The sequence below is a fragment of the Delphinus delphis genome, chromosome 10, assembly GCF_949987515.2.
Source record: "Delphinus delphis chromosome 10, mDelDel1.2, whole genome shotgun sequence".
Classification (NCBI taxonomy): Eukaryota; Metazoa; Chordata; class Mammalia; order Artiodactyla; family Delphinidae; genus Delphinus; species Delphinus delphis.
Genome location: NC_082692.2, coordinates 35,980,882 through 36,002,035, shown reverse-complemented (window position 1 = coordinate 36,002,035; position 21,154 = coordinate 35,980,882). Strand labels below are relative to the sequence as shown.

Genomic DNA, 21,154 nt, shown 5'->3' with positions numbered 1-21,154 from the left:
CTTATGGGGATTAACTTGTATGTTGTTTTTCCCTTGATGCTTTAATATTTTTTCTTTTTGTTTAATTTTTGATAGTTTGATTAATATGTGTCTTGGTGTGTTTCTCCTTGGATTTATCCTATATGGGACTTTCTAGGCTTCCTGGACTTGACTGACCATTTCTTTTCCCATGTTATGGAAGTTTTCAACCGTAATCTCTTCAAATATTTTCTCAGCCCCTTTCTTTTTCTCTTCTTCTTTTGGGAGCCCTATAATTCAAATATTGGTGTGCTTAATGTCCCAGAGGTCTCTGAGACTGTCCTCATTTCTTTTCATTCTTTTTTCTTTATTCTGCTCTGCTGCAGTTATTTCCACCATTCTATCTTCCAGCTCCCTTATCCCTTCTTCTGCCTCTGTTATTCTGTTATTGATTCCTTCTAGGGTATTTTTCATTTCACCATTGATTGTCTGTTCTTTAGTTCTTTTAGGTCCCTGTTAAACATTTCTTGTATCTTCTTGATCCATGCCTTCATTCTCTTTCCAAGATTTTGGATCATCTTTACTATCATTACTCTGAATTGTTTTTCAGGTAGTTTGCCTATTTCCTCTTTATTTTTTTGGTCTTGTGGGTTTTTATCTTGCTCCTTTGTCTGCAAGATAATTCTCTGTCTTCTCATTTTGTCTAATTTACTGTGTTTGAGGTCTTCTTTCCCTAGGCTGCAGGATTGTAGTTCCTCTTGCTTCTGTTCTCTGACCCTGATGCTGATGTTGGTCCGGTAGCTTGTGTAGGCTTCCTGATGGGAGGGACTGGTGCCTGCGTTCTGGTGGGTGGAGCTGAGTCTTTTCCCTCTGATGGGCAGGGCCCTGTCAGGTGGTGTGTTTTGGGGTGTCTGTGAACTTAGTATGACTTTAGGTAGCCTGTCTGCTGATGGGTGGGTTTGTGTCTCTGTCTTGTTTGTTGTTTGGTCTGAGGTGTCCAGCACTGGGAACTGCAGGCAGTAGAATGGAGTCTTGTATTCAGACAGAGGCCTCCTGGAGAGCTCTCACTGCTTAACATTCCCTGGGACTGGGAATTCTCTGGTGGTCCAGCATCCTGGACTCAGCGCTCCCTCCCCAGAAGCTCAGGCCGACTTCCAGCCAGGGAACTAAGACCGTGCAAGTTGCTCATTATGGCAATAAAGGGGATTTAAAAAAAAAAAAAAAGACATAAAAGACAAATGAAACCCCAGACAAATGGTAAAAGCAAAATCAAACAAGGAGAAACAGGGAAACACACACATACAAAAGAAACAAAAACAGAACAAAATAAAACAAAAAGGAAGAGAACAACCAGACAAACAAAAGAACCTGAAAACGAAATCAAACAATTAAAAACAAAACTAACAGAAACAAAAAGCCCCAAAACAAAACCAGAGCAGAGTGCCAACTGAAGAATAAAGCAAAGAAACAAAAACTGACAGAAATGATTAAAAAAGAAAAAAGGGAAAAAACACAGAAGAAAAGCAAAGCAAAGTAGAAACAGAAATATAAAAAAATAAAAAAATACATTAAAGAAAAAGAAGAAAAAAGGGAGAACACAGAACAACTGAAAAGCAAAGTAAAAATATATTAAAAAATTAATAAAAGATAAAAGATATGTTAAAAAACAAGAAAATCCCAAAAGACTAAATAAGACTAATAACAACAAAACAAGAACAACCAAAAAAAGAACCAACAACAGAACAAATCAAAACATAATAAAAATAATAGCAATAATAATGTTATCTAAGCTGTCAGTGTCCTTGCTCCTGCTGTGAGCCACAGCCCACTTCCACCTCCCCAAGAGGCCCTCCACTGCCTCTGGGCTGTTCTCTGGACCTGTTGTGTGCCCTGTGGGGACCACTCAGGCTCTGATCTGGCCCAGTTCCTGCATGTGCTGCCCCCAAAGTCCACAGCTGCCAGCGCTAGACTGTTTTCATGTGTGGGAACTCTCATTGTCGACTCAGATATTCCATGGGTGCAGGTTCTACCTAGCTGATTGTGGGGATTTAATCTGCAGCTTGTGCAGCTAATGGGAAGATTTTCGATCCTCTTCCTTGGTCGCCCCACCCCTGGGGTTCAGCTTTGATTTTATCCCACCTCTGTGTGTGGGCCATCCACAGGAGTCTGCTCCTGGGGCTGCCTTGAAGCACTTGGGTCTGACCCAGTGAGGACAGGGTGCAAAGGTGGTATGGCTGCTTGGGTTGTGGGAGCCCCAGCAGTACCAAATGTGCAGGGAAGCCAGCGGCCACGGGTGCAAGAGATATCAGGATAGTTATCATTTTAAATATCAGTTTTTAGAATATACCTCTATGTAGTGATTTTGCAGGGTCTGCAAGTCTGTTTGGTCTTTAAATCAAGAAAGCCTTACACTGCTGTTTCTGTACTACTTCTCTTTGCTTTGTGCAAATAGAATCTGCTTGCTCTTGGGAGCTTCCTGACAGCAGCTATTTCCTCTACATCCCATTACTCCTCTCAGCCAGGTGCTTCATTTATCTTTACCTGCAGACCCCAGGATTGGCCACTACTCTAGCAGGAAAATTATTGAAGTTCCAGAGGAAGCAGGGATAAGGAAAGGGTTTTATTCCTGCTTTACCTACATCAAATGCCATGCCTGCAGTACCCGCTTTCCCTCACACACTTTCCTTCCCCTGCCAGATATGGAATTCCTTTTTGGTCCAAATGATCTTGGATCTGTTGTTTGACTCCGGGGATGAACAAAAGCTCCCAAAGGGACAATTGTTGCAGTGAGGGGGTGAGGGTAGGGCATGTTCTGATCACTTTTATCTCCTTTTCTGCAGCAGAAATTGTAGGTAAGGTGACAAGTCCACTCACAGTTTCCTTATGCCTTCATCAGGAGACAAAGGACAAGCTTTTCCCCTTCTCACTTTCTGTCTGTCTCTCTCGTAGATAAATATATAGACAGAGAAGTAGATGTAGATAAAGATATGGATATTAGAGAGAGTGTGAGATTAAGAAAAGAGATAGGCAGCATATCCTTTTTAGAAGATGCAAAGAAACTTTTGCAAAACCCTGCTGAAGAAAAATACACAGTAGTCTATTAATTCCATTTCTTTTCTTGAGAAAGAAAAATCACTGTATGAAGGTATATGGGTCTCAGGCCCTCTGTAGAAAAATTTCCCAAGCATCTTCCATTAACGCACATATAATTCCATAAATCATAGCAATTGTTCAAATTATTATTTATCTATCGACATTGAAATAATTAAATAATCAATAGTTTGAACTTTAAATGTTTTTACCCTTTGGGAGTAGAAAAATGCATGTCCCTTTTTTAGTTTAAAATCAGTAAGACTGTTCACCTTTATGTGACTAAGTGACCACTAAATTTTATTGCAGATGTGCTTTAAATATTTGGTAAATTTATTTGTCTTCTGGATTTGTAGGTTGGGCTTCTGGGACTTCAGATGTTGTGGACACATGATTCAGAAGAGGCTTTAAATAATGCAAAAGATGACAGGAAAATCATGCAAGTGACCAATCAGAAATTTTTGGATATTCTAAATACTCTAATTGGTCAGACAACACATGACCTAAGCAAGTTTGACAGAGTGAAATTTGAAACTCTAATTACCATCCATGTGCATCAGAGAGATATTTTTGATGACTTGGTAAAGTATCATTTTTTTCTTAATTTAAAATTATTTAGTGTACTAATTAATAAGTTAGTGCTTCTAATAATGAACATTTAAGTATTATATGTATTTCTTAACTTATATGAACCTTCCATCTGCTTGGTCCTTTTTCACAACTCTCCAGTATAGTTGTATAGTTGTAGACAACTATACGATGTCTACAAATATCTGTATTTGGAAGTTTTAACAATCATATGTGTATATTCACCTTTGGCATTCTGAAAGTCTGGAATCAACTGATGTGATTTGAACTAATTGTTTCATTAAACCAACAACCAGGGATGAGATATAATTTAGGTTGGCTTGGTCATGAGTTATGATAATGTTAGTTCATAACTTGGCCCCTGTACAGAGAGGGCAAGGAGAGCCTGAAGAGAGAGGCATGTTACTCCAGGTTGGTAGGTGGAAGTTTTAATAAGCCAGGAAGTTTACTCATGAGGCTTGTCTTGGGCAGCCACGAGCAGAGCAGATCTCTGCATTTGTCTGCCAAAGTAGTTTCTAAGTTTATATAGAGGCCTTAACTGTCACATATACCATCCAGATGGTCTCAACAACACATTGCTCTCTCAAGGCTGCATCCTTGAAAACAGCCCCACTGTGGGAACAGTGGGCAGAATGCCCGTTCCAAGGACAGGGAAGGGGATGAGGATCCTCCAATTGCCTGTGTCCATCCAGCTCTTGGGTCAGCCTGCGGTCATGTCTTCTAGATTACCTCTTCCAACAGATGAGCCAACTGTGAAAGAAGTCCAGATTGAATAGAACCAAGCTTCAGGGAACTCTCACGGCTGTTCAACTGATAGTGTCCAACAGGGCATCATGGGCTTGCTTTGGGCAAAGTTCTGCAGGGTGGGAGTAAGAGGGATGATATTTGAATTCCCTTTGGAAATAGAACCCTAACCAGTGGTCTTGAGCAGTAGTTATCTATTATGGTGTAGGGGCCCCAGGTGGCTTTGATATTGCACCATTTGACTAGTTTTGTCTTTAACTACCACTGACTTATTCTATTTGATTTTATCTATCTTTTAGGCCTCTTTTTTCTTCATCAGAGACACATAATTCATGCAACCTGGGGTGCTTTTTTAGAGACTATGATCCCAGGCTATCTGTTTCAAATTTGTATCAAAAGTTCTGATCAGATAAGTTGTATTTATTGAAGATTGAAGGACATGTAGTCCGTCTATTCCCCTGTAATCTAGATCCTTCTTTCTCAAAGTGTTGTATGACAGTCAGCTGCATTGGGCCTCACCTAGGAGCTTGTTAGAAAAGCAGAATCTTCAGCCTCCCCACCAGACCTACTGAACCATAATCTGCATTTCAGTACGATTTCCAGGTGACTCATATGTGTATTAAAGTTCCAGAAACACTGTTCTTGGATTTCTCTGGTTCAAGCTAACCATCAAAAAGCCGCATACTTAGACCATATTGCTTTGGCCTTCTACAGATTTGCTTTCACTGAATTGCAATTACCATTATACTTTGGCTTTCCTTGAAGTCCACTTCAAGAAACGTTCATATGGAATCCATTACTATACCTGCTATGAATGTACTATTGAGGATATCTATACATCTCTCACTGGCTCTTAAAGCTGACGTCTCATGGAAGAAATTTCTTTTTAAAATCAAAATGCTCAGCACATCTTTACTTTCTGTACAGAATGGATTTTTTAAAAGAAAATATACACACATTTAAGACTGTGAAACTGTTTTTTTTTTTTCTTAATTGCTACTGAACTCATGGTCAGTTTGCATTCCAAGTAAAATGAGATCTCATGGCCAGCATATATGCATTTTATCTTCCCATGTCTAATGCTTAGAACAGACTGACGTACAGTAACAACTCAGTAAATATTAGCTATTCTTCTTTACTTTTTCCTCCTCCACCCCCTCTTTACCATCTTATTGGATTGTTGAAAGTAGCTAGCTGACTGCATCTCCATGGCTGAGGGTCCTGTGTTAGAGAACACAGTCCCTGGGGGCGGTACTGGACTATGTTACCTGAAAGCAGCTCTTTTAAGATGATGAATACAAACTGCATTTCAAGAGGGAAGATAGGAGTTCTTAACTGGAGGGGGAAGCAAGATCATAAACAATGAAACAACAAAATGCAAGATGGTAAATAGCATGAAGACTTGATTAGATGGAGAACTGAGCATTGTACAGTTGCCAGAGTCCGTTTTTTAGTGTCGAATGACCTGGAAGTGGGCCCTGGGTTGCGGAGCAGTGAAGGCGACCACTTGCCACTTCCTGTGTTGGTTCCCCTGAGTGGGCAGGACTGGGGTTTCTCCAGGTTTGCTGATGCAAAGTCATGAAGCACTGTGGAACGTGGTGGCGGTGAGATGTTGTTCCTAAACGTGCTCACCCGGTTTCTATCTCTTGCATCCCTGGTGGTAGGAGCCCAGTACCTCTTGCCCCATGGGTATAAGCTGATGACTGGGCAGATTGATTGGTTTGGCCACAGTGCTGGTGCAGGAAGTCATGTGTGCATATATGACCATGCATTTCTCTGCTTAATCCCTTCCCATTTCTCATGGCTTCCCATTGCCATGAGAACAATGCCCAACCTCTTTCCTCTGCCCTGTGAAACCTCAGCTCTCACTCTTTCTCCAGAGTCCTGGATGCCTCAGCTGTACTGAACTTCTTTCAGTTTCTTGAACATGCTGGGTCTTCATCTAGAATGTTTTGCCCTCCCACACCTCCATCACCCCTTCTGTTTTATTTCCCTGGCTAATTCCTACTATTATTGCAGGGTTTAGTTTAGATGTTTCTTTCTCCAAGTATCCCACTCAGACCTTCTACACTAGGTGAGGTCGTCTTCCTACATAATTTCATTACCCTGAGTTTCTTTTCCTACTTTATTGCAACTGCTTGTTTATCTGATTGTCTTTGGTGCTCTTCTGTCAGCTCCAGAAGGCAGGAACCATGTCTGTCTTTGTTCACCCATCACAGTGTCAGGCCCAAGGAGGGCCTCAGTAAATATATGTTAAATGAATGAGAATCAATTCGTGAATGAGTGCATAAAAACTGCCCATATGCTTGTGTTTTATGCTACTGCAATGCAGTACTAATCTCTTTGTATTTCATGTTTTTAAGGTAAAAATGCATATCAAATCAGTTACTGATTTTGAATGGCTAAAACAGAGTAGATTTTACTTCAAGGAAGATTTGGATCAAACAGTGGTGTCTATTACAGATGTTGATTTTATTTACCAGAATGAATTTCTGGGATGCACTGATCGTCTTGTTATCACTCCATTAACAGATAGGTAGGAAACTCCATTTTTATTATTCCATTTTTGTAATTAAGTCATGTGCTTAAAATTGTTTTAAAATTGCATTTGAGGGACTTCCCTGGTGGCGCAGTGGTTAAGAATCTGCTTGCCAGTGCAGGGGACACGGGTTTGAGCCTTGGTCCGGGAAGATCCCACATGCCACGGAGCAGTTAAGCCTGTGCACCACAACTACTGAGCCTACACTCTAGAGCCCGCGAGCCACAACTACTGAAGCCCACTCGCGTAGAGCCCGTGCTGTGCAACAAGAGAAGCCACCGCAATAAGAAGCCCGCGCACCACAATGAAGAATAGCCCCAGCTCGCCGCAACTAGAGAAAGCCTGCGCACAGCAACGAAGAGCCAAGGCAACCATAAATAAATAAATTAATTTTTAAAAATTGCATTTGAAATGTTAACAAAAGCATTGCTGTCGTGTGGGGTCCGTGCTAGCTCATCAAAGTCTAACAATGAAACAACCATCATTGTTAGTTAAATGCACATATACATTACATTTTTATGAAATAGAAAAAGATAAAAGAGTAAAAGGACGCTTGAATGTTGACTATGAGTAATTTAGTAATGAAGTTTAGATTGCAAGATGGACAAATGTCTCTAGAACCATAAAGGGGGTCATTAGAATTGCAAAGAAGGAAAGGACCTTGGAGGTGGTCTAGTTTAGTCTCCTGGTTTTTCAAATGTGGAAATTACTACCTAAAGTGATGTTTCTTGGCCAGGTCTGAATAATCAGTCAATGGCAGATCTCCTCACCATTCTTTCCAATATAGGCCACTAGACAAGAGCTGGGTTTTTTTCATCTTTATATGTCCCGCAATTACCTGGTTCCACATGCTGTGCATAGAAGACAATACACGTTTGTAGAATTGACTTAAATTGGGTCATAGAACAATGAATTCTGCTGTTACTTTAAACAGGGCTGCCTCCAGGTAAAATTATGATACAGCCAAATTATATCTTCAACCTCCTCTAGACTCATCCAACATCCCTTTATATGCCCAGTCCCATCGCAGCATAAATTTTTCAGGGTGTTTTCCCTTCAATCGATGTTTACCTATAAAGCTTCACATCTTACGAAGCTTTACTAAGTTTGCTTAGATCTGAAGTAAATATAACTGAAGCTGGATTTGGGATACAAGGAGATTCATTATATTATTCTTTACATGTGTCTAAATGAGCGAAACATTTCATAGTAAAATGATTTACTTGCAGTGGTGTGCTGGAGCTGGCTTGTACCGGCATGCAAGAGCCAATGTCATGCATCCCTCCCCAGTTTTGTGCTATCACATTGGTAGCTTGTTATCAGCCATGGTGGAAGTAGTTATGCCACAGAAATCAGCAGACATAAAAATCAGATTTAGGGAATTCCCTGGCGGTCCACTGGTAGGACTCCACGCTTCCACTGCAGAGGGCACGGGTTTGATCCCTGGTCAGGGAACTAGAATCCCACATGCCATGTGGCGTGGCCAGAAAAAAAAATCAGATTTATTTTTGTTCCTGGAGGTCCCATTGTTAAACATCTGCCAGTACACTGCTGCTTATTTGGTTCTCTGACTTGGGATTTATCGTGACCACAATGGAAGGAAGGCCTACAGGTTTTTTACGTCAGAGTTGAGCGTTTTTGCAAACACTGTATTACTTCTAATGAATATCAGATACTCCAGCCTTGTTTGGTTGCCTGTCTCTTATGTGGGCTGCTCAAATTCTAAAACAAACAGGCTCATTCCAATCACACTGGACTTTTGCTTATGCTTTACTGTAACATGTGTTATCCCATATTCACAATGCTTTATCTCATTTACTTTCGCAGATGCTATATCACTTTGGCACAAGCTTTGGGAATGAACATGGGAGGGGCTCCAGCAGGACCTGCGGGCACTGGCAAAACAGAAACTACGAAAGACATGGGAAGATGCTTGGGAAAGTATGTGGTCGTGTTTAACTGCTCAGATCAAATGGATTTCAGGGGGCTAGGAAGGATTTTCAAAGGCAAGTGTCAAACACATATTTTTGGTGAATTTACTTTTATTGCAGTTAAATGTAATTTTCTGATAGCAGTCTAAAATGATAGTATCCCACATGACCAAAATTAATATAGGTTGATGCATATGTTATTGCCATTTTTCTGGGTCAGGATGGCTGGATATCATCAATTTAATATTGTTCAGTACTATTGCTGGCATTACAGTCCATGAGTTGAATGTGTATTAGATGATGAAAATGGAATCAATTTATTACTGCCTGAAACAATGGTGGAGGAGATAAGATCAGGATAGCAAACTGATTACACATGTGACTTCCCTTCCTGCATTAAATCCCATTGAAATGAAAGATTTTTATTATTTATTTATCTACTTATTTTTGGCCACGCTGTGTGGCTTATGGGATTTTAGTTCCCCTACTAGGGATCGAACCCGGGCCCTCTGCAGTGAGAGCATGGAATCCTAACCACTGGACCACCAGGGAATTCCTGAAAGATTTTTAAAAAGGATGGTAATGCTAGAAAACAAGAAGGGGGGGCACCAGCAGATGGGAAATTTTGAGAATATCTGGAAAGATAGATAGCAGGTGGTTTCAGATGGACAAAGAAAAAAGATGAGAGAGCACTTCAGTCTTAGAACTCAGTGCTCTGTGGTCTTCTTTTGGTGATCGCATGCAGACCCAAACTTTAAATACTCTCTAAATGATCAAATTTACATCTTTAGCTCAGACTTACCCTTGAAACTCTGGATTCACATAATACAACTGATATCTACTCCTTGACATCACCACTTAAATATCTTAACAGGTCCAGATTCACTGTATCCAAAACCAAACTCCTGGTCTTCCTTCCCTGTATCTACTTCTTCCTCAGCCTTTCCTGACACACTAAACACCCACTCCATTCTTCCAGATACTTACACACAAATCTTTGACTTATCCTTTACAGCTCTCTTTCTCTCATACTCACATCCAACTGTCAGCAAACACTATTAGCTCTACCTTCAAAATACAGCCAACACCAGCCACCTTCTATTATCCCCACTGCTATCATCCTAGTTCATGCCAATCATCATCTCTCACCAGTACTACTCCAATAAGCCTCCTAATTGGTCTCCCTGAGTTTACCCTTGTGCTCTCCATTCTAATCTCAAAACTGGTTCCTTCCAATTGTAAGTCAGATCATGACACTCTTCTGCTGAAAGCTGGGCACTGGCCTCACTGAGAATAAGAGCCGAAATCCTTACGATGGTCCTGTATTGTTTTATACAGTCACACCTGCTCCTTCCCCATTGCATGGCTGTGACCTTCTGACCTCATCTCCTGATACTGTCCCCTCACTCTCTCTACTACAGCCACTTTGACCTTTGTGATGCTTCCCAAACATCCTGAAGTACACTCCCTCCTCCATATGATTGCTATTCCTTAGATTCTTCTCCCAGATATCCATCCACATAGCTCACTTGATAAAGGGCATCCCCAGCAAACATCATACTATTGAAAATTTGAAAGCATTTTCTTTGAGAGGAGTTATAAGATGAGGATTTCCATTACTATTAGTTCTACTTATCACTGTATTCTGTATCCTGCCCAGTTGCAGTAAGGAACAACAACAATAGCGACAACAAAAATACAAAGACCGGAAAGAAATAAATATAAAATATAGTTATTTACCAATGATACGGTAGACAGTAAAGAAAATTCAACAAAACTATAGAAAGTAGAATTTAGCAAGTTCACTTGCATATGAAGTCAACACACAAAATAGATTTTAATTAAGCATGCACAAAAAAAGAAAATGAAAATTTCAGAAAGATATCATTTAGCACATAATTAAGAGAGTGTGGTATTTGTGTAGGGGTTGATAAATAGACCAGTGGAATATGGTAGAGAATGCAGAAATAGGCCAGGGACACTTGACATATGGAAAAGGTGGTATTGAAAACCAGTGATGAAGAGATAGACTTTGAAATAAGTCATTCTGGTACAATAGATGATTAATATTTAACAAGGGAAATTGGATCCCTACATATATAAAAATTGGATCCCTATAACTGTATAAAAATCAGTTCTGGGGATTAAAGGCTTAAATGTGGTAGGCAAAACATATATGGCTTTTAGAAGGTAATAAAGGCAAATATCTTTGTTCTCAGAGTAGAAAGAGACTTTTTATACAAAAATTACAAACTACAGAGAAAAGATTAATACACTTAAACAGGGTAAGAGAATATCCCTGTAATAGATACCATGGGATTGCTCATCCAGCTCTTATCTTTAATTACCTGCCTGTTGGATATATATACGTTGTACAGTTCAGATTTGAACTGAGCAGGTCCACTTATACACAAATTTTTTTTTAATTAATTTATTGACTTTTTGGCTGCACTGAGTCTTTGTTGCTGTGCACGGGCTTTTCTCTAGTTGCAGCGAGCGGAGGCTACTTTTCCTTGTGGTGTGTGGGCTTCTCATTGGGTGGCTTCTCTTGCAGAGCACAGGCTCTAGGCATGCGGGCCTCAGTAGTTGTGGCCCTCGGGGTCAGTAGTTGTGGCCCTCGGGTTCAGTAGTTGTGGCACACGGGCTTAGTCTGCGACATGTGGGATTTTCCTGGACCAGGGCTCGAACCCGCGTGCCCTGCATTGGCAGGCGGATTCTTAACCACTGCGCCACCAGGGAAGCCCTACACAGATTTTTTTAAACTAAATACATACTACAGTACTACACGATATCAGATTGGTTGAATACCTAGATGTTGAACTGTGGGTATGGGAGGGCTGACTGCAAAGTTATATATCGATTTTTGACTGTGTAGAATGTCCATGCCCCTAACCCCTGTGTTGTTCAAGGGTCAGTTGTGCGTGTGTGTGTGTGTATACATATATATATATATATATATATATATAATTTTACAGACTTTTGTGATACATCTCTAAGAAGGAGAAAAAAATAAGCTACAGACTGAGGGAAGATATTTTAACCTGTATAGCTGACAAAAGATTAATATCCAGCATTAAGAAAGATTTTCTTCGGACTTCCCTGGCTGTCCAGTGGTTAAGGCTCTGCGCTTGCATTGCAGGGGGCAGGGGGTCAATTCAATCCCTGGTTGGGGAACTAAGATCCCTCATGTCACGTGGCGTGACCAAAAAAAAAAAAAAAGAAGGAAAAAGAAAGAAAGATTTTCTTCAAATCATTAAGAAATGCAAAACAATAATGGGATAGCATTCTCACTCTTGCCAATTGGTAAGAATCGACAAGTCTGACAAACCACTGTTGGTAAGGGTGTGTAGAAACTAACCCTTGGTACTTCTGTGTGTGTAAGTTGGCAGCACTGCTTCAGAGAACCGCAAATAAATCAGATTTATTAATTTGATTATATACTGTATGTATTTATACTGTATATGTACAGTATTTTATAGATATATAGAAAAATAGATACACACACAACAAATTTTGAACGAGCAAGGTACGTAGCGTTTGTGAATACATGCATAAGAGCAGTAGTTTAAAAACATGCATAGGAACCATTGACATCAAATTCAGGATAGAAGTTACCTCTGGAGAAGGAGGGAGTGTGGATCCAAGAGAGACATACATGGACTTGAACCGTGGTTCTAATATTTTATTCTTTAGGATGAAATCTGAAGCAGAATTGTTAAGATTTGATAGGTGGGTACGTGGGTATTCATTACATTATTCATTATAATTGCCTGACCTTTAAAAAAAATTAAACCCAAAGAACCACTTTTTAATCAAAGAGAAAGTTCTTCTGTGGATCACTCCTGGCTTAAGCGTTGAAGATGGTTGAGAGAAGCAGACTAGAGCACCAGGTGAATCCTAGAATGCCAAAACTATAGCAGAAAGCAGAGAAAAAGAAAAGGAAGTGGCTATCTCCAGTAGTTTTCCTCCATGTAAAAGGTCTGAAGTGGGAGTCCTGACAAAGATCAGTGCCGGGTGGAGGCTTGTGCCAGAGAGGCAAGCACTGCACCAGGTCAGACCTCATGCTCCAGACCCAGAGGGTAAGCTCTCCTGCCTCTCTCCTCCCTTCCCCCAAATCGCCAGAGGCAGCCATGCATCCTGCAAACAGGAATTTGCATTTGGAATGAGGAAATACACACATATGAAGAGATAACCAAGTATCATACAATATTTGAAGGCATTAAGGAGGCACTCACAAACAGCAAGGAGACCTACTGACCACTTAACTGATTAATAGAGGAAACCAAAGAAAATGCAAAAGTAACTAAGATTAATGGTTTCAGAGAGATTCAAGAATTTACCACATACAACCAATTAAAGAAAAAATAAGTTGCTATGAAAAGAATAACAATTGGAATAATCAGAAATTGAAAATAAAAACTGAGAAAAAAACGAAAAACCTCTCTTGAGTTGGAATATCTAGCCAAGAGAGTATATTGCAAAAAGAAATGGAAAGTTTGAAAGAAAAATTTAAGGGCCATAGGGATAGATATATAAGTTCCAATATCCACATAATGGAAATTCCCAAAGGAGAGAGAAGAAAAAGTGTGGGGGGGGGGGTAGGTGGGGGGAAGCAATAATAAAAGAAAGAAGAGCATTTCATGCAGTTGAAAATAATGAAGGTTTTCATCCTTAGAGAATAGACAGGAGCAATGTTCCCAATATGCAGGTCTTCCTTCGTGCTGGGTTTTGTAAGAAGTAAGTAAACATCCTTTTGACCATTCACTGTCTCACCTAGTTTCCTGGCACTTCTCTCATTGCAACAAGAAAGGAACAGAGTGATCTGACCCAGACGGGGCATCCGTTATTTTGTTAATTTCCCCCAATATTATGGCTGCTTCACCCCCATCCCCACTGGAGGTGGCACATCAAGACTGAATCAAATTTTTGTCACCCTTCAGCATCCCTGGTGTAATGATGTGTCTATACTTTCATTTTGGCAGTGTACTATTTTCATTGTTTTGGTGATGATGTACAAATAATTAAACCTTTGTATATCACTGGAATTAACTAAGTCTTTGTAAACAGCCAGGTATGAAATTTACATAGATTGTATTTCAATATAAAATTGTTTGAGAGTGCTTTGGAGAAATGATTGCCGTCAAGAAGATATATTACAAAGTAAAACTCACCAGATTAACTGTTTTTCATACCAGGTCTTGCACAGTCAGGTTCTTGGGGCTGTTTTGATGAGTTTAACAGAATTGAATTGCCTGTATTATCAGTGGCAGCCCAACAAATTTACATTGTTTTGACAGCAAGAAAAGAGAGAAAAAAACAGTTCATTTTTTCTGATGGTGATTGTGTTGATTTAAATCCAGAATTTGGAATCTTCTTAACAATGGTGAGAACATAGGTTTTATATATTTTTAAAATTCTTATTGAAGTAGTATAGTTGATTTACAATGTTGTATTACTTTCTGGTGTACAGCAAAGTGATTCAGTTTTATATATGTATATATTCTTTTTCATATTCTTTTCCATTATAGCTTATTATAAGATATTGAATATAGTTCCCTGTGATATACTGAGACCTTGTTTTTATCTATTTTATATATAGTAGTTTGTATCTCTAATCCCAAACTCCTAATTTATCCCTCCCCCACCCCCTTTCCCCTTTGGTAAACATAAATTTATTTTCTATGTCTGTGTGAGTCTGATTTTGTTTTGTAAATAAGTTCATTTGTATCATATTTTAGATTCCACATATAAGTGATATCATATGATATTTGTCTTTCTCTGTCTGATTTACTTCACTTAGTATGATAATCTCTAGGCCCATCCATGTTGCTGCAAACGGCATTATTTCATTCTTTTCACCTCCTTGGTCAGGTTTATTCCTAAGTATTTTATACTTTTTGATGCGATTTTAAAAGGGATTGAAGAACATAGGTTTTAAATGCAATTTATTGGTTTAAGTGTTACAGACTCAAATAAAAGTAAGCATGTATTAGTGGGTAAATGACTGACAATCCAGGGGTCAGAGTATAGTCCCTGTTATATGATTTTTTTTTTTGAGTAGTAAAAATAATCCAGACAGAAGATAAAATAGTGATATGTTAAAAATAAAGATAGCTACTGTTTATTGAGCACTAATTTTGTGTAAGGGGATGGGCTAAATATTTTATATATTGTATCAGACAGGGGGGAAGCTACAATAACAATCTCCCAAATTTTAGTGGTTTAAAACCTCAAGGATGTATTACTCTCTCATGCCCCATGTCCACTTCGGGTTGATGGTATCGGGTGGAGAGGGCAGGGGATGCTTTACATGTCCTTACTCTGGTACTGTCTCAATCGTTACTGGTTGTTGTAGCAAAGGAAAAAGAGAACAAGAAGAATTATGCTCTGGTTCTTAGGATTTCTGTCCAGAAGTGACACAGGTCACAACCATGGGTTAAAACAATTCACTTGGCCACACCTAACTTTGAAGGGTCAGTGAGGTATAGTCCCGTAGTATTTTGTGTGACAGATATTTTATAACCAAGACACCGGAGGCTCAGGGAAATTAAAAGAACTTGCTCAAGTCACACAGCTAGAGAAAGATGTTATTGTCTGTCTAACATCAAAACCTGACTACTTAACCTCTACACTTGGCTTTTCTCTGACACTTAATAAAGGATGATGGAAATGCTTTAAAATTTCCAAAATAATTCAACAAGGTCCTATACCAAAGTATTGTAACAAATTCAGTTACCGTGTGATTGAGGGCAGAGCTTTGTGATACAATGTTGTAAAGACAGAAAACCAAAGGCATGAATAAATAGAGGTGTTTATAAATTGGAGAAGTGAAGTTAATGTTGAACTGGTTTTACTGATGCTTTTAAATGATCTCTATTCTGTTAAGTCTCTAAGTCGCAAGATGATACAAGTACTCTGAGTTTTAAGTGTCCTGAGTGGATAAAGATAAATTATAGGAAGAAAAATCAGAAAATTTTCTGATAAGCTTTAATGTAAGCAAACAACCAGTTAAGCAGTTGGGAGTAAATATTAATAATCCTGACGTGATCAGTTATAACTCAGGAAATTAGATGAAGAAGTTTATTCAGTGTGATGCTGTGGCTCAGAAGAATTTAAAAGAATCTTAATGTTCCCTTTGGATTAAGAATAGTATTGGAAATATCAATTAGATAATTGCATTAGGCTGTGAATAACTGAGACATGAAAAATAGTGGCTTAACATCTAAGGATGTATTCTCTTAAGATCCTTCAGTGTTTCAACACCATCATGGTTTCCATCTTCAAGGCCACCTTATAACCCAAGATGCTACAGAAGCATCTCTGTTGGAGCCAATTGATTGAATCAACGGCCTTCAAACCGACATCAAGGATATTTCATACACTGTGTCCCTTTGTGACTCACGGTGTAGAATTTAATCACACCAGCTGCAAGGCAGGCTGGGAAATGTGGTTTTAAACCTGGGTGGTGATGCACACAGCTTGCAACTGGGGTTCTGTGCCTAAGGATGAAAAAAAGGAGTATTGAGAGGCAGCCAGTAATGTTTGTATTCCCAGCACCTAGCAAGTTATCTGGCCTATTGACAGTGTCCAGTAAATGCTCAGGGACTGAAGGTTTCTTCATGCACTTTCCTAAAATGACTGCCTCCTCTTTGCCTTACTTGCCTTTGAACCCTCTAACTTTTCCCTTGGGACTTTTGGTTCTGACCTGTCCTCAGACTTTTGCTACTTATTAGCTTCCTTTCCACCTCTACTTTTGTCCTTTTCAATGTTTTTCTCAACATTCCTGTCTTTATTTCCCTTCATCCCCATGTTTTGTTTTGTTTTTTTAAATGGTACTTTGTCAGCCACAGAACTCTCTAATTCTCACTGCAAAGGATAATTGAAGAGATGAAATAAAAATTACCTAAGTAAACTGATGAATTTTCCTTCTCTTTCGATAATAGTTTAGATCATAATTACCCCAGTATTTATTCAGTTTTCTTTTCTATTTCCTTTTCTATTTTCTTAATAAATAGATACACAGATACTTAATTTTTGCTACACAGAGTGGTGTGTGTGTGTGTGCACGTGTGTGACTTTATTAGTATAACGAAAATGGAAATATGTAAGAGGGAGTGATGTGACATTAATAAATATGGATGGTCCAGTACACATTTTTGTGAAAATAGGGACATTTTATGAATCTAATGTTTTTCAATACCCTCTTAGAATCTGACGTAGGGATTTGAAATGTATTTGTATTCATGAAATGAAAATTATATCAAGAGTTAAAATTAAATAATTTTAATTTTTAGAACCCTGGATATGCTGGGCGCCAGGAACTACCAGAGAACTTAAAAATTCAATTTAGAACTGTTGCTATGATGGTTCCTGATAGACAGGTATGCATCAGGATTTAAAAGCATAATACAGTTTATGTTCTTTACCTGTTTTTCACTAAAGTTGAAAAATCTCACTGTATTAATTTTCAGATCATTATGCGAGTTAAACTTGCAAGCTGTGGTTTTCTTGAAAATGTTATCTTGGCTCAAAAGTTTTATGTACTTTACAAACTCTGTGAAGAGCAACTTACTAAACAGGTAACTTTGTATATCTATTTTCCTCCTAGCAGAAAACTTGTTTTTTAACTTTGCAATTTTACCTTGATACATGCTAATTAGGGAGTTAAAAAATTCCTTGACTCTTTTCTAAAGTATATTTATAATTAATTTGACCTATTAATTATGTATTTTTATTTTATTTTATTTTTAAAAAATATTTATTTATTTATTTTATTTTTGGCTGCATTGGGCCTTTGTTGCTGTGCACCGGCTTTCTCTAGTTGTGGCGAGCAAGGGGTACTTTTCGTTGTGGTGCACAGGCTTCTCATTGCGGTGGCTTCTCCTGTTGTGGAGCATGGGCTCTAGGGTGCGCGGGCTTCAATAGTTGTGGTGCACGGGCTTAGTTGCTCCGTGGCATGTGGGATCTTCCCGGACCAGGGCTCGAACCCATGTCCCCTGCATTGGCAGGCGGATTCTCAACCACTGCGCCACCAGGGAAGCCCCCAATTACGTATTTTTAAAACTTCCTTAATTTGAAATAGCTGCAGATTCACAGGAAGTTGCAAAGAAGTGTACAAGAGGTCCTGTGCACTCTTCACTCTGCTTCTCGCAGTGTTGACATCTTATAACTATAGTACAGTAACAAAACCAGAAGATCGACATTGGTACAATAAACAGAAATTACTAAGACTTCACCAATTTTTCATGCGCTCGTGTGTGTGTGTGTTTGTGTGTGTGTAGTCCTATGCAAACGTGTAGATTCATGTAACCACCACCACAGCCAACATACACAACTGTTTATCACCACAAGGTTCCCTCCTGCTACCCCTTTATAGCCACACTCACCTCTCTCCCAAATCCGTATAGCCCCTTGTAGCCCTAATCTTTTCTACATCTCTATAATTTTGTTATTTCAAGAATATTACATAAAGGGAATCACATAGTATGTAACCTGTTGGTCATGCATTTTAAATGGTTGCCACTCAGACTATCAGACTGTATTGTTCTCAAAAGATACTTAAGGTGTGAACACTGTATCACACAGCTTGATCTCTCCAGAGGAGTGATCATTTTTCAGTCAAAGGAAAGGCGGGAGAATTGAGCTAATAAAACTTTGCCACTCAGCCACTCCAAAACTATGGTGTATAAGTATCAGAATATCTACATGTAATACATAGTGAGGCTACATTTAGAATTTTTCAATTGAATAATCTTTTTTCTTTCTTTTCTCATCTTAGGTTCATTATGACTTTGGGTTGAGAAATATTCTATCTGTACTGAGGACACTTGGATCTCAAAAAAGAGCCAGACCAGAAGAGAGTGAATTAAGCACTGTCATGAGAGGACTAAGAGATATGAACCTTTCTAAATTGGTATCTTTCTTCTCTGAATTAATTTCTCTTTCAGGATTTCGACCTGGCTGACAAGTGGGGGTTGGCTCATATGAAGCTGTTAACATTAAAAACTGCAGGGAAGTGGGACTTCCCTGGCGGTCCAGTGGTTAGGCCTCCACGCTTCCACTGCAGGGGGCACAGGTTCAGTCCCTGGTTGGGGAACTAAGATGCCGCATGCTGTGTGGGCGCAGAAAAAAAAAAAAAAAATTGCAGGGAAGTTACCACTGAGCTGAGCTTTCAGAGGAAGGCAACCCCCCTCCCCCACAAAAAACGCCATGGCTTTGTATGACCCACATGGGCTGCAAATACATCCTTTTATCAGTTGTGTGCCATGAAACAGGCTTCATCAGTGGGCTCCAGCTTCCAAATGTCAGTCCATTATTCATAATGTTACACAGATTCTAAATATGAAAATGTGGATTCATAGGGAACCATGAAAGCTTTTTTTTGCTTTCTCTGTATGTGACTAGCTTAGCTATGTCTCTCCCAAAACACCAACACCACTTCTGTTTTCCAAATATGCCTTAAAAGTTTGCTGTAGAGATTATAGTAATTATTTCACTGATTTCATGCTTGTCACAATTACAGCCAGGTTGTTTTAAACTGGTTGACGGACAGGTTCATGTGGCTTTTATTCAGGGGCTTCTATATGCTACATATCATGTCCATGCCCTGGGAGTACAAGGTTGAGAAAGAAATGGATCTTAGGAGCTCGCATTCTAGTTACAAAACTAACAACTAACATCTGTGTAGTTCATGGCTATCACAAAACCTATCCAGGGATATTGTCTTGTTTGAGTCTTACAGCCACTCTGGGGGATATGGGTGGCTATCGTGCTCATTGCCATTTTCCTTATGGGAGAGGCACGTGTGTAGGACTCACCCATAATCACAGTCAGTTGATAAGCTGGAACAAAAGTCCACGAGACTTTCTGATGCTAAATCCTCTGCTCCCTCCAGAGTATAGCTCACTGCCTCCATTAATAATGGTACTCCTGAAACTTCTAGACGAGAGTTCCAGAAAGTATCCGGAGACCCTCCCCCACCAGAGAATGGGAAAAATTCAGAGGGGATCAGCAGTTGGGCATGGGGCGATCTCAGTATTAAAGATGTGGTAAATAAGGATTGGAGTCCATTTACTCCAACCTGCTGCTTTCAAGAGAGACTGAACGCTGCTCTGGTGCAGTTTTCCAGCCAGTGTTGGATGAGCCAGACATGCAGGGTTACAGATCTTTGCCTAATTTAAGTGAAGTATTAATACTCTCTTCTCATGGGATTGGAACTATTACTTGCATGTTTTTAAGGTTAGTGCATATACCTGTCTGTGGGAAGCAGAACATTCATAGGATAAAGAAATGAGATCAGACCTTGGAGCAGTAGACTGGAGAAGACCTTGAATGCCAGGGAACTTTGGGTGCAATGCTGTAGGTAATGTGGATTCCGTGGTGGTGTTTGGGAGAAAGTACTAGGGCCTACACATGTGGCTAGGAGAGTAATAAAATGGTTCTCTGGGCATGAAGTGATAAGTGCTGTGAGCGTCTGCTACAAGCTTCGTTGTTGACTGAATGAGTAAATTTGTTCTCTGCCACCTTAGATTGATGAAGATGAACCCCTGTTCCTCAGCTTAATCAATGACCTGTTTCCAGGATTACAACTAGATAGTAATACTTACGTGGAACTGCAAGCTGCAGTAGCCAACCAGGTTCAACTGGAAGGTTTGATTAACCACCCACCCTGGAATCTCAAGCTTGTGCAGGTAAAACATTTTTAATCTGTTATCAGTATGATGCTCAGTGGGTGTTGTTAAAGATTGTCACTTGAAGAGAAGAACTTGTGAAGTTAGTCTTACTGAATGTAAACGTTGAAACTAAATTAAAACACATCATTGCAAGAAGAGTCCTCAGTGAGAGGGGTTGGTCCCAGGGATGTTAGTGTGGATTTATACTAATCAAGCAGTTACTGAAGTTACTTGCACCTGATGAGGTTAGGTTAGGTGGTAACCAGAATCTCGAGAACAGTTGGGAGGGGATAGTAGGTTATAAAAACGCAGGGAGATGGAATGACCCAGCTGGCTCTTGTGCCAGTCGGGCAGCATCTCCCACAGCTGGGGGCCTTCGTAGGGCATGGAGCCTGAGGAATCTGGGGGTGGTACTTTGCTCCTGCTTTGTGTGGGGGCATGTTCACACCTAAACTCAATCCTTTGCCTGTGTCTCTTGGTGTGTTTCTGTCCGTCACATTTCATCCTTGTGACAACCTACCAGTGATTTTACCAAGCAGAGCCAAGAAGCTGTAGCAGCGATGCTGCATTAAATCCCCACGAGCCTGATGCATTGGGGGTATTTTCCAGGGCTTTTGGAAAGTGAAGATGCG

General features: G+C 39.7%; 1 protein-coding gene across 1 annotated transcript in view; it reads left to right on the top strand.

Moving 5' to 3' along the window:
- Positions 1-21,154, top strand: part of DNAH8 (dynein axonemal heavy chain 8) — a 328,229-nt gene that overhangs the window by 141,353 nt on the left and 165,722 nt on the right. The window contains exons 42-49 of the mRNA XM_060021883.1: positions 3,405-3,629; positions 6,744-6,916; positions 8,747-8,925; positions 14,046-14,233; positions 17,145-17,231; positions 17,322-17,429; positions 18,629-18,763; positions 20,379-20,540. Of these exons, the coding sequence (XP_059877866.1) occupies positions 3,405-3,629; positions 6,744-6,916; positions 8,747-8,925; positions 14,046-14,233; positions 17,145-17,231; positions 17,322-17,429; positions 18,629-18,763; positions 20,379-20,540 (1,257 nt within the window). The remainder of the gene's footprint in view (positions 1-3,404; positions 3,630-6,743; positions 6,917-8,746; positions 8,926-14,045; positions 14,234-17,144; positions 17,232-17,321; positions 17,430-18,628; positions 18,764-20,378; positions 20,541-21,154) is intronic.